Source organism: Caretta caretta, chromosome 2, assembly GCF_965140235.1.
Source record: "Caretta caretta isolate rCarCar2 chromosome 2, rCarCar1.hap1, whole genome shotgun sequence".
NCBI classification, from domain to species: domain Eukaryota; kingdom Metazoa; phylum Chordata; order Testudines; family Cheloniidae; genus Caretta; species Caretta caretta.
The window spans coordinates 198,835,793-198,849,842 of record NC_134207.1 but is presented as its reverse complement, the minus strand read 5'-3'; the positions used below and the strand labels follow the sequence as shown (position 1 = coordinate 198,849,842).

Genomic DNA, 14,050 nt, shown 5'->3' with positions numbered 1-14,050 from the left:
TTATGATCGGCTATAAAGAGAGAGGTCATACCAATAAGGCAAATATTTTCCAAGAGAGAGGGACTTTCCATTCAGGTTGCTCATGTAAGTCTTTGAGTAGCAATGGCATTTAAAATTGCCATATGTTACAAGTGTTAATTTGGCAATTTTTGTGCTTATCAGAAGAACCTGTTTGAAAAGATTACTTCGTTACATTTCTGTGATGCTTTGGAGGCAGTGTGGGTACGCCATGTAGCTACATATTCATTTTTGTACACAATTACACAGAATTCTGTAATAGGTTGAGGTCCTACACATATTATGATTTTGCCTTGCAGCATTGGAACCTGTATTTTTTTCTTTCTGTTCACACCCCAAACTCTTAAAAAGCCACGTAAGTGGTGACTTCCATCTACACATGGCCTAACAATTTCCCCATTTAACTCAACCAAGAACACACACCACAGGCGTCACAAATTGATACCCATACTTTTGAAGCACTTTATAGCATGGAACCTTTTTACCTTACGATATTTTAAGTCCACTCCAGCATAAGGTTTTGTCACGGAATCATTGATGAAAGAAAGCAAGTGCTGTCACAGGGAGAAACTGGCATTTAAGTAAAAAAAAAAAAATTCCTTTTTAATAAAAATTGATCTGCACTGAAATGGAGATCAGAAAAAGAGGTCATTTAAAAGAATTTATTTGCTAAAGAGTTCAAACTATTCTGCTTACAAAGGGTGCTTCAGGGACACAAGAAGGAGTTCAATATAATTTTTGTATTTTACTTGTATTTAATCTTTGGGTTTCCCTCATCAAGTCTTTCCTAAAATAAGTATTTCAACTGATGGCTATTGCTATAATCAAAATGAATGTAGTACCTGAGTTGCAGATGTATTGTTGATTAACGAGGACTACAATGTTTTAAATCTCCTCACTTCATTCAAACATTTTAATAGTGCACATTAACTGCTGCATTGCTTTGAGTTGATGGCTTTATTGAGCTATCCATAGCCACTGTTTTTAACCTGAGATGGTCTGGCCAACCCAGAGTCCAAAATTGTGTGTGAAAATTGAGTAGGCATTACTTTCATCTTACTAATATTAAATTTGATCCACTATCTGCTTTCCCAATTACCAAATATGGTTAGGGTTTTCTTGAATTCCTAATAAACCTCTCTTTCGATACTGAAAAGAGAAGACTGTGTATCAATTTCTGACTTATAATAACAACCCTATCAAGGCAGCAAAGATTCCATAGTAGTAAGAGTTTTATTGTCCAGTATCACTAGATTGTCTTTTCTTGCTTACTGACTTCTAGTAGAATAGATAGCCAGGAACATTCTCTTTGCTTGTTTTAGCCTCAAATCTCATAACTAAGATCTGGTAGAAACTGACTAAATATACATGGTTACAACACTGCAAACAATTTTGTCAATTAATTTTGCACTCGTTGAGTCTTCACATTTATTTTTCTGTAAAAATAAGTAAATCTTTGGGGTTTTTTAAGAGCTCCAAAATTTCAAATTAGGTTGTGAAATCCACATTTCACTATACATTTTATTCTTGAGATTATTCAAAAAATTTTACAGAAGTACCAAGGCAGCCATTTTGGCTAACAATCACAATGATCTAAATCTTAAAACTTTTGTGGGGGGAGAAGGCTACTCCTCTTACTAATGCCCCTTGAGAAAAAGCTATGTTAAATATGGACTAAATGCAGGGCTAAGAGGCAACAGGTTCCAAATTCAGAGTTACTAATTCCTGTGATTGCAAGTCTCTTTAAGGTTGTTTAAAAACAAATCATGACATCAGGGAAAGCTGAGGATTTTCTTGTAACTCAACATTAACCCCCAGTGTGTGCCCTTTGTGAGTGACACCGCACTGCTCTTGCTTGCCAGGGGAATGGAGACCTACAGAGGAGTATGCAGTCTTCTGCGGATTATGTCTGCCTCCATAAATGAAGGAGGTTGTGAGGGTTTGCTTCCTCCAACATACACTTGGTCCTCCAAACCCATTCTCTTATGGGTCTGTTTGATAGGAAACTGTGATTTTTGGTTTGCCTGAGCATTATCCTGCAGTAAAGGAATATTTCTGCTTTTTATTAGTTACTGATATAGGGATGCTTCCTCACTTCTATATCACCAGTAATCTTTTGCGTTACAAAACATTGCAAACCCTTTTCAATCTTCCTTATAATAAGCCCTGATTCAGTGCCATTAAAGTCAATGGGAGTTGAAGCCCATAATTTATAGAGAAATGGTCTTGTAACATGTCCACAAACTTAATCAATGTATTTCTCCTCTTTACTGTGTATTGCTTTGAGATCCTCATACCTACTAGTTTTCCTTATACCTTTGTAATTCTTGCTGCTCCTGCTGTTCAAGCAGAATGTAGAATATTCTACTGTTAGTTTATTCCCTCTTCTTTTGCATATTTTCAATTGATTCTACTTGATAATTAGTTCTTTCAGAGTCTCCTATCCTCTGTACAAACCCTTTTTCTATATGGACTATTTCCTTACCGTTTAGCTCTGTCTTATCTTGTATTCCTCACTATTAGAACTTTTTTTTTCTTTGAAGCTACAGGTTCATCAAGCCATGATGTCACATGGTACTAGGTGAGTGCATGGGAATATATGTGTGTATATTAACATTGTTCTGATATGTGCAATTCTGTGCATTTCATTTGTGTTGAGTTGTTCAAGTGTTCTCTACATAGGGAGTGCAGAGTATCTCTTCCTAATCCCCTACAAATAATCAGTTTAAATCCTGAAGTCTCTTCTTAGTTTGCATAACTGTACAGGTAATAAGGTAGTCCATCACTTTTTAAAATCCCAGCAAAGTCCCTCAGATGTTTGTTGATTGTGTGGTGGGGGTAGGGCCGGGGAGGAGGAGACAGTTACACAATCTCTTAATAGTTCATGGAGGCTGTTGAAACCAAGCATTCACTCTCTAGTGGCTCATTATACTGCATCCACAGCACTCCCAGGCCACGACAGGCCCTGGGGCTAGACCAGGACTGAAAATGGAAGTTTAATCTCCTGGATAGTAGTGTCGGTTGTGTTTGGGGCAAAAAGTTAAAAACTGAATTCTGTGGTCTGAAAATTTTAATGCATCAAGGGGGGAAAAAAAGCACCTCATGTACTTCTAGCACCAAATCTGGTGCATGAGACTCAGACTGACACAAGATAATAGCTTCTTAAAAAGCGATTATGATCTATCAGCTCAGTAAACAAGTTAATAAAAAGGGGATAAATATGGATTCATATTGTACAAAAATATGTATAACAAACTAGGCATTTTCCAGGATAAACATTATTTGTTTTTACTCAATTTTAAATCTCTATTTTACATGATAGACCATAACAGAATTTCTAGGTACATGTTGAACATGAATTTCACATAAATGTATTTACCCAGTATACTAGTATACTCCAAAATATGTTTATTACTTAGACCAATACACGCATATTTCTAGGCCATCTTAAAAACTGCCTTCATATTTATCTAAAGCTCCTGTTCTGGTGCATCATGTAAAATAATATTGTAACTTTAAAAATGCCTAAATATTATGTAGATTTAACCACAGGAGATGTTAGGGGCTAATATTATCCTTTTTACAAGTCTTTTAAAATTAAAAGTAACATAACACATGCTGCCTACCAGACCATTAAGTTCAAATTTTAACTCCAAATAACAGCAGAGATTGTGAAACAAACCAGCCCAGAAATTCAAAGTTAAAACTGCTGTATGTTCCTCACTCAGTTTGCTTTCCTATAATTATTTCCCCCTCTCACTATGAAGTAAGTTTAGGGTGGAGCATCAATTGTAACTCTGAATACCTTAATTTTGTGTTTGTGTTTTGGATGAAACACGTTTTTACTTTGACATTTCCATATTTGCTATAAGTTTACACAAGAATAAAAACTTCAAAATTCCAATGTTTCTTTATGGTCCATAGTATAAAAATTATTATTTTCATGATGGCCAAATTAAAACAGGCAAATGGGAAATAAAATGCCAGCAGTATGAACCATGGTTATTGACAATCAAGTCCTCACATTGTATCCACAGCATATTTTATAAAATAAACCCCTGTTGCCAATAGCATTTCTCCTCTGTTTAAGTTCTCAGAGACCAATGAGTTTTATAATTATCTCCAAACTATTTTCTCCAGAGTTACTTAAGCTCTCTCTAAACAGCTGGGTGTGCTGCCATGCAATATCACCATCCCCTCCACTTAGTTCAGCTTCCAAAATAACTTCTGTTGCATCAGAGAAATCTGAATAGGAGCGAAGAATTTTATCTGTTGGGGGAGAAAAAAACCACAAACAATTAAAGTTCTGCCACAGATAATTTATATTGCTAGAATACATGTTCAAGAGGCAATTTGTAATGAACATTAAAGTGTCTGACTTGCAGATAATCAAATATATCTTCTAATTCAAATGGTGGAAAAAGTCCACTGCAAATTATTATTTATTATTTGTATTGTGGTAGTCTCCAGAAGCTCCAGTCAGGATTGGGTGCCCCATTCTGCTATATGATGTATGAATATAAAGACAATCCTTGCTTTGAAGAGCCCATATATATCCTGTATCCACATCAGGTTTTGCTAGATCCTAATTTTATTTTCCCCAAATATGGAAAAATGTGGCAGGTGAGAGCTGTATATTGATTGTTCTCACATATTTCCTTATCCTTGGCAAAAAGCTTGAGTGGGAAAAGGTTAAAATGCAACTGCATTTTAACTTTCTTTATTGCTTACGTTGTTTCTCCAACCTCCACTTCCCAGCGTACTAGTGCATTGCATTTTCATTAGCACGTATACCTCATGATTTAAAAAATGAAATCAATCAGATTTCACACTTACCTCCAGTCAGATCAACTTCTGCTATGTTGGAGCGCAATCTCCACCTTATTCTTCCACTGTGAAATGTCTGACTGTTCGTTCTAATGGAAATGTTGTCTATTTTTAGACCAACTGACCCACACTCAAACTTCCAGCAGATGTAAGAAGAGGATGACCCTTCTTTTCGGGCTAAATAAACCTAAATGGAAAAACATCATGGTTAAGGTATTGAAAGATGGATGCTGAGCCCAGATCAAATGAAATGTCTTTATAAGGGCACTAAACCTTCGCGTAAAAAAACTTAGTCTTTATTAAGTCATTGAAAAATAAGTTTGTACACAATAAAACTTTGCACAGAATCTCCTTCTAATACCTTATTCCTGTTTTTACAGTGATATTGGGTAGCTGTACATTTTCAGTGGAGTTTACTTCATTGAAATAGTAGGGGAAGATCTTTAATGTGCTGCATGGTATTTTAGCGACATAGACACATACTGTTTTAAGTATGTAGGGTTCTGCTTTTAAGTAACTACAATGGGCCAGATTTTCCATCCTGTTTTGGCTCCTTTGCCCTTCTATGGTAGCACAAATGGGATGGGAAAGCTTGTGTAACAAATAAAGAGATGTGTGGGACTCCTCAACTGGTGCAGCTGGCTTTGTGCCACCCTTTCTAGGCCTTGGCATGCCAGCAGTCAGAGAGGGGATGACTAGAGTCCACTACACTCCAGCAACCCCAATCACTGTAATGATCTTTTGGGGCCATCAGCAGCTTAGAGTACACCTGAAGTTTCCTGCCTATATTACATAGCCTCCTTATTTGTGCCTACCTGTTTATACTGCTACCCTTTACTGAAGGAACTGCAAGCAGTCTGAATCTAGAAGGTTAAAATCCAGTTTACATTCTCACCCGAGTGCAATTTTTTTGGAAGATGGTTAGTGTAGACTGTAAGAAAGAACCTGAGGATACAAGGTTTTAAAAATCTGATGATTTTAGATGAACAGGTTCTTATGTTGCTCCTTACATTGTGCTTATTAGCACCATGTGCTGCAGACGGTTCAGGGGGAATTTGGCCTATTAAATCCTAGTTTTCTTCAGCTAGTTGGGTCTAATTCTATGAAGTTTTACCTCAGGGACATGTTCGTTTACAGCACTGCAGTATAAAAATAAGGTGGTGATTACTGCTAATCAGGATACTAGCTAAAGGATCAGCAAATCCACTTTACCTGCATCAGTTTGCCTTTCTTATCTTTCTGCTTTGCACTGCAGTTGGTATTTCTTCTCTACAGCTTGTGGACTGAGATCCATAGTTAGCTTTAGGGTAAAAAACAGTTACCTACCTTTTGTAACTGTTGTTCTTTGAGATGTGTTTCACATGTCCATTCCGATGTAGGTGTGCAAGTGCACCGAGCACAGCTGTCAGAAATTTTTCCCCTAGTGGTATCCGTCGGCTTGGCGCTGGTGCCCCGTGGTGCAGCGCACTCATAGAGCCGGTATAAGGGGCCCCCACCAAGCCTGGGGAGGTCTGTCTTTGTCTTTGACTTTGTTCATCACTTCCCACATGTTGTAATCGTAACGACCCAGCAACACCTGCTGGTTCACTATCCCCAACTGGAGTCCCCCCATCAAATAGACCTTCCTACCCAGAAGGTCCATTTTCCTGGGCTCCTTTGGATTGGGGGTAAATCTTATCTGACCTTGGTGCTCCTTTTTGTTAGCAGCCGCCACAATGAGGGACCCAAGAGGGGGATGAGAGAACAAGAACTCACAGCCTTTTGCGGGCACAAAGTATTTTCTTTCTGTTCTCTTTGCTGTGGGTGGAATGGAAGCAGGAGTCTGCCAAGTGGCCTTAATAGGTCCCAAAATGGATTTGTGTAAGAGCAGGGCCACCTTCGTAGGGGCTGTGGCCAACAGAATGTCTAGGAACCCATCTGATGGTTCCTTAATGACCTCTGCCTGCCAGGGTTAGAGGCCACCCACTTTAACAAGTCTTGGTGGGCCCTTACATCGTCCTGTGGGGGGGAGAGCCCCTTGAGCATGAGCTCGTCCTGTTGAGATGATGAGGAAGAGATGTGCACTGCCATAGTGTCTACTGCAGCCTGTTCCCGAGGCACAAGAACTTGGGTACTGGTACTGGTTCCAGTACTGGCATCAGTACCAGGGAGTATCCCTGCCTGGGCGCCGGTGCTGGGACCTACTCCGGCATCAGGACTGGTACAGGGGGTTGGATCCAGAGTTTACCTGTGCGCCCCTGGTGCCACAACAGTCTCTGAGCGCACCAAGTAGGAGCATCGTGAGCTGGTCCCTTGGCCTGGGGGAAGACCACACAGGTTCCAAAAGCCCCATTGTAGGGATGCCAGACGCCATGGGCCCAGCGCCTTGGGTCATCCATGCTCCCGGCACTCCCAATGATAGCATTGTCTGTGGAGACTGACACAGAGTCTCCTTTCGGTGCCGGTGTCTTGAATAGTTGGATCCCGAGTCTGAACTTGATGAAGATGACGATGTGTAGGTGGAGGACTGTGGTGACCATGGTGGGACCGATCCTCCCGGTGCTGGAGATCAGTGCTGTGGAGACATCTCTGAGGAAGCAATGAAGGGGGTTTCCCCCTGGAGGTTGGTCTTGAAACTGGCTTAAAGGTAGTCGATGCCGCGGTGCCACTGAGTGGTGCCACTGGTGCCGCATCCTATCTCCCATCTGGGCTCGGTATCGACAAAGTCATCAGCTCATTAGCAGCTGCACAGGCTTCTGGGGTTGAAGGCACTGCAAACTGGTCTGCCCAGTGCCAACCATCTGGTTGGTTGAGTACTACTGGGGTCTGCGGTGCCGATGCTTCTGCCAGTGGTTGCCGCAGTGCTGGGGAGGGAGAGCGGCCCAGCACGGATCTCACTCTATCCCGATCTGCTCGCTTGTCTCCCTTCAGTGCCAGCGAGCAAGTCTTCTCCGGTGGCCTCAACGTTTCTTCTTCCGTACCAGTGAGGAGGACCAGTGCCGAGAGCTCTTAGCCACCAGCAGAGCACTTTGTACTGACGCCGAAATATTCGATGCCAAGTCTGATCTCTGCTCTGTCTCAGCGCCGCCTCCATAAGTAGGACTTTCAACCTTGCTGCTCTGTCTTTCTGTGTGTGTGCTTAAATTCCTAGAAGATGTTACAGCACTCTTTCCTGTGACCCACTCCCAAACACTTGAGACAACTCAAGTGAGGGTAACTAGTAGGCACAGGTTTGCCACACGAAGAACACTATTTAAACCCTGGTGCCCGAGGCATGCCCCAGTACCGGGGGAGGGTCAGAGCACCTCTCCGGGCACGGAGAGGAGTCCCAGTCCTATACTATGACTATTTAAATGTACTGAAACTACTAAACTATCAAAATCTAACTATTTACAATGAAAAATAGTGGAAACCACTAAAACACTTAGCTCAAGATAAAGAGGGGAAGTTCCAACAGCTGAACAGGCAGTCAGAAGGGACCGAGGAGCGCGGGCTCAGCGGGGGCCCCCTATACCGGCACTATGCGTGTGTGGCGCCAGCACCAAGCCGACAAATACCACTAGGGGAAAAATCTCTGACAGTTGTGATCAGGGTGCTTGCACACTTAAATCAGAGTGAGCATGTGCAAAACAGCTCAAAGAAGAACTTTACCTTTTGGGTCGCCTTTGTTGGTTTCCTCTCCCTTCATTCCAAATTAAAGGATGAACCTTTTTTTTTTTTTTTAATGAAGGCTTCTCTTTTTCCACTGCATGCATCCGATGCAGTGAGCTGTAGCTCACGAAAGCTTGTGCTCAAATACATTGGTTAGTCTCTAAGGTGCCACAAGTCCTCCTTTTCTTTCTGGACAGCTGGACTCCAACTTCTTAAGTGGTACATCTGCTTAAGTTAAAAGACTGAACATTCCACAAGGTGGCGTTCTATAGAAGTGCCATATCACATCTACAAGCCTGATGGGTATCTGCTGTCAGTTTTCCTACCCACCCCCAAATTCTTCCAACTTCATGGAAGAGCTGCTTACTGCTGGTAATCTCTTCTTGCTCAGTCACACATCAGTGCTCCCTGCTCCACTTGTTACATATACCCAGAGTAGAGAGCTGAGCAAAAGAGCAGATATATGTATTTGAACAGAGCACTCCCCTGATTAGTGGCTAGTTTTTTTTTTTTACCTGGACCATATGTTTCTTGCAAAAATGGGAAGTCTGATCATGAGTACCTGAAGGTGTGAGGTACAGCCACAGTGTTTGCAGACATGGGAAGGCTGGGGAGTGCCCAGTCTGATCTCTTACCCTTCCCTGTTCTTCTTTCCTCCATTATCCCACTCTGTTGCATCTTCTTTTACCCTTCATCTTACCCTCTAGCTGTTTCCCTCCTTTCCTCTTTGTGCACTTCCCCATCCTGTTCTTCCATGGTGCTCTGACAGGCTGTTGTATATTGGGCCAGCACAGCAAATTTCAGAGTGAAATTAACTTCTCTGGTAAGCTTAATTTTCCATTGTGGAGAGGAGGCAAAGCCTGGCCTAAGTTGGTGGTATGACTGGACAGAGGGAGCTGTCAGGCTAACAAGATGTTAGGGAGAGCAAAACAATAGTCACTAATATAGAATGCTCAGCTCCATACTTGGTGGCTGTTTGCTAGTAAATGTCTCCTTCCCCAGTTTAGCCTTAATTTCCTCTCCCTCTTTAGATTTGGAGTGCATGATCCTTCCGTTGCTCAGTGTGTCAGCAGATGGGAAGGGTTTAGGCAGGGTCTTCAATAATCTGAGTAACTGACAGCTTTTTCCCTTCTTGCAGATGGAGTGTAAGGTTTAGCATAAGGAATTTCTTCCTTTTTGTCTGTGTGATGAAGAGATATGATATACTACAAAGCTATTTCACCACCGCTGAAAAAAACAATTTAGACTCTTTGGAAAGAAGTATTCCTTATTAATACATGCAGTATTGTGTGTGTCCATGTGAACACAGGGAGAAGGTAGGTCTTAAACTTTAGTGCTCCAGCAGGGTTCTTGTTATCTGCAGAGAAGTCAGTCATCCCATTCTGAAAGGCAAGCTGACTTTATTTCCAATTTCTCGTATCAGTTAACAATCTTATCTGAAGCAGGACAGTAAAATTTGGCAACTCCAACTGAATCCTTAAGCATTAAGAGAAATGTGATGCAAAATATGCTTAGTAATTTTAGACTTTAATAGCTAGAGGATATTAATAATCTAGAAAATTCTACAGAAATTTATTTAATTGCAATCCTTACCATTTTCCAATCCGTTTCAACCTTTCTCCATAGAGACTCAGTCTTCCACACACCTTCCTCCCAGCCAGTGATTTTTTCATTATTATTGGAAAGTCGTGTATAGCTGTCTTCCACTATATTGTAACTGAGGTGGAAGAGTTTAGAGGTCTTCTCTTTCCCAGATGGAATAAAAATGACTTCTTTTCTCCTCTGAACAAAACCAAAAACTATACATTGGTGTTTTGCGATGTATTTGAAGGGATCATGCTAATTTTATTTTTTCTTTTTTGTTTAGCATACACATCTGGCAAATATATATATTTGATAAAGTAGATCACCATGCCCTTAGCTATTCTATAAGCAGTACACCAAAGAGGTCCACAGTTCTTTATGAAAAACTGTATAGTAGCCAATTAAAAAATACTAGAATGTTTTTTTCATTGAAAAATGTTTGCCCCAACTTAGAAATTTTACATTACTTTGCTAGAATAAATATAAATCTTTCACAGAGAAAGGGGAAGTAAAGTATTCTAAAATAACTGAAACCATGAGTCTGTCTACAGTAAATAGTAGTTTACAAAAGATTTTTCATGTTCATGTATGACACGGGGCTGTAGGAATTAGGTGTGTTAAACAGATTTAACACACTGAGAAAAAAGCAAATTATTAAGCTATATTAAGAGAGCAAGCATAGCTCAATGACTAATGGTGAAAGCTGCAGCTAACTATAGCAATTTACAGAACAATGTCTTTCTAAATCTGATAGGGAAACAAAAATAAAGATCGGCTTTCAAAATTAAGGGTAAGTGTGAATTTGATAAAGATATTCAGAAAACAAGGGAAAATGGAGTATATGCACTTAAAAATTGATTTCTAATCATCCTTCATATCATGAGATTCAGTAAGACAGAAATAAAGTCCCCTAAAATATGTATAGTTGAAATAAACTCTAGTATCTCAAATCTGAACATTGCTATGAAATCCATTAGTTCCATTTAACTAGCTCTAATTCAGTATTTAGATTGTCATCCTCTTTACATCAAATGACAAGATCACTAGAAAAGGATGTGCAAAATGTTAGGAATAATTGATACCTTTGTGTACTGGCCTATCGAGAATGGTTGTTTTTAGGAAATTGTCTCTCCGCATAAGGAATTAAGAACATTAAAAACTCCATTTAGCCAAGAACCTTGAGGTGAGGGGGGATTATGTAAACATTAATTAATCTTACTTTGTGGGAGTTGCAGTTACACATTCACAGTGGGCCTTGATTTACATTTTATTCACAAAAAAAAGTTGGTAAAAAATTGCTCTCCAGCTTAATTAGATTCCCCAGAATTCTTGAGGAAATTGTCAACAACTTAATGTGTTGATTTCCCAAACACCTTAATTTCAGTTTTCTTAAATTTCCTGCTTTTGTTATGTTGTAGCTTTAATCAAAAGAATGTCAGTCATTAGCCTATAATTAAGAGACAAACAATTTAGACCCACCCCCCCCTAAAATGATCACCAGTTGACAAATTAAATACCTCTGAACCAATTTCACCTCTGGCTACTCTCCAAGCCATTGAACCAGATATCCTTCCACCAAGTTCACCAGGTTTAGGAGTTTTCGGAGAAATGAACTCAACAAGCTCCACAATTATCCTCTCCAGGAGCACTCTCTTTCTGCTTTCTGACAAGGATTGTTGTCTCTGTCATAATAAAAAAAAAAAAGTGCAAAAAACCTCAAAGAAAAAATAATCTTTCAGATTAGTTCCAACTATATCTCAGCCCTGGAATGACACCATAAGGAAATAAACATGAAAGAATCTAGATTTAAACTGATTGTTAAAACATTAAACTGGGATCACGTGCATTAATATGCCTCAATCCTAATTGTATAGTTATTGCATGGCACTGTGCAGTGACTTTAAAAAATGTTTGAGTGCCTTAACTGCATATGTCCATACCTTAATCTGTTTGGGTTTCTTTTAAGGTAAATTCTAACTGAATTTCATGGAATTATAATGCATGTTTTTTGCATCATTAAAACATCCTTGTAATGTATTGTATTCTAAATTACTGATATGTAGTGTCAATCTTAATGTATTTTTTGTCTGGGAATAGAAAAAAGGCATGATTATTGGGTCAAGCCTTTCTTCTACACCGTGGACTGTTCCAGTTACCAGCAGTCTTGGTTTGGTGAATAAGTCTAAGCATAAAAATTACATAAAGGCTGAAAGAGTAGATTCACAATGATGCATGCCATTACAAATGCAGTATGAGTTGCATATTTTTAAGAAGCAACAGAATTGAGTAAAATCATGCCTTTACACTTCAAGATAAATCAAGTGAGCCTAAAGAAGTCTGGTATGTAGAACAAGAATTATTATATAACCTACTTTTACCATATGATTAAAAAGGGTGGGTTTTCTTGAGAAAATGTCTTTAAAATGCATTTGACTGACAGTCCATTTTTGTCTCAATGATTTCCATATCAAATATGCTAAGCTGACCTTTAACACTTCTTATTTCTTCATGGACAGTCCTGCAAGCAGCCTGAGAGTTGAGTCAGGCTGAGTTCTTCTCTCACAGCCAGTAAAAAAAGTTCTGCAAAATGAATTAGGCCCTCTCTTACAGCTATACAACCTTATGGTATTAAAATTATAGTCTCATTGAAGTTGTGCAAGTCAACTGTTTGCACAGGTATAATTGATTGAAATTAGACTTATCTGTTGATACACAAGAGAGAACAGAATCCAGCTCACTTTCTCTGCAGAGCCAACAGGAGTAAAAGGTAATAATTTCCTTTTCCCTAATCAAAGTAAGGAAATATGACTGACTATGCAGAGAACCGACTGGTATAACTAGGTGACACTTTTACACAGTTACTTCACAGAGGAGAACTGCACTTTAAGAATTCTCAACTGACAAAAATGCTATGCTGTGATTGGTCCTGAAGTGGTCTTATGTAAAATCACAAAGAATGTATAAATAGCAATATTTAATTTTTTTGTAGTACACAGAGACCTTTATCAGGACTGGGCTCCCTTGTCCAAGGAATTTACATAGTCTGTTTCCAATACATGTCATTTTAATAAATCAGTTGAGGTAAAGCTACGTACCAGTTTATTAAGCCTCTCTATGGTTTCACGCAATGCTGCTTCTTTGACTTGTGTCCTTCTAGAAAGTAATTCTTCGTGTTTACAGGAATATCTCCAGGTGACATCAACAACCTCAAGTATAAGTTGCAGAAGTTAAAAAAATACATATATATTCTGCCTCTTAAATATGTGTATTTTCAATAGACAACATGATCAAGAGACTGTCTTCCCTTACAATAATCTAGCAGATCCCATTAAAATGGTATACTTTGCACAGCTTCTTTCTCAAGGCAAATTTGTATTTTTATTTCATAGCATATTATTATCCCTACCCCTACCTCATCCTTGGAGAATGCAATTACATAGGAGAGCTTCTTTCCCCAGCCAATCTCATAGAGAAGAGGTTTATCACAGACAGTTTCACAAGGGTCACAATGAAGCCATCTCTGCTGGGATGAAGAATATACCTCAGTCCACACATGATCTGCATGAGAGACAGGCCAAGGAAAACACTGAATGTTTTTTAGATGGGTTTTCTGTTCTTACAGTTTGAGATTTTTAAACTCTTCCAAATCAATTAAATGGGGAGCATAACATTACTCCGGAGGGCATTCTGAGCCAAAACATTAAATTCTGTGCCAAAAAATTTAAAATTCAGTGCACAATATTTTAAAATTCTGCAAGTTTTATTTGTCAATAAATAAATGCAGAGGCTCCAGCATGGCAGTGGGGAGTACAGGCCACTGGCTGCACAAAGGTGGGAGATCACCCTGCAGCCTCCCCACCCCCTACCCTGGAGACATGGACTCAGTGGTGACCCTGACACAGCACAAGGCCTGGGCCTGCCCCGGAAACACCCTGGGGCCCTGCCCCTCTGCGTGAGGCACACCAGGTTCTTTTGAGCGCCGAGACATGGG

General features: G+C 39.7%; 1 protein-coding gene across 2 annotated transcripts in view; it reads right to left on the bottom strand.

The window, feature by feature from the left end:
* Positions 1-3,070: 3,070 nt before the first annotated feature.
* NGLY1 (N-glycanase 1) overlaps positions 3,071-14,050 on the bottom strand; it is a 50,028-nt gene continuing 39,048 nt past the window's right edge. For both annotated transcript variants that reach the window (XM_075125739.1, XM_075125740.1), the window contains exons 7-12: positions 13,472-13,617; positions 13,155-13,265; positions 11,577-11,741; positions 10,069-10,257; positions 4,855-5,032; positions 3,071-4,287 (exon numbers count right to left, since the gene is read on the bottom strand). In XM_075125739.1, coding sequence (XP_074981840.1) covers positions 4,112-4,287; positions 4,855-5,032; positions 10,069-10,257; positions 11,577-11,741; positions 13,155-13,265; positions 13,472-13,617 — 965 coding nt within the window. In that variant the 3' untranslated portion in view covers positions 3,071-4,111. The remainder of the gene's footprint in view (positions 4,288-4,854; positions 5,033-10,068; positions 10,258-11,576; positions 11,742-13,154; positions 13,266-13,471; positions 13,618-14,050) is intronic.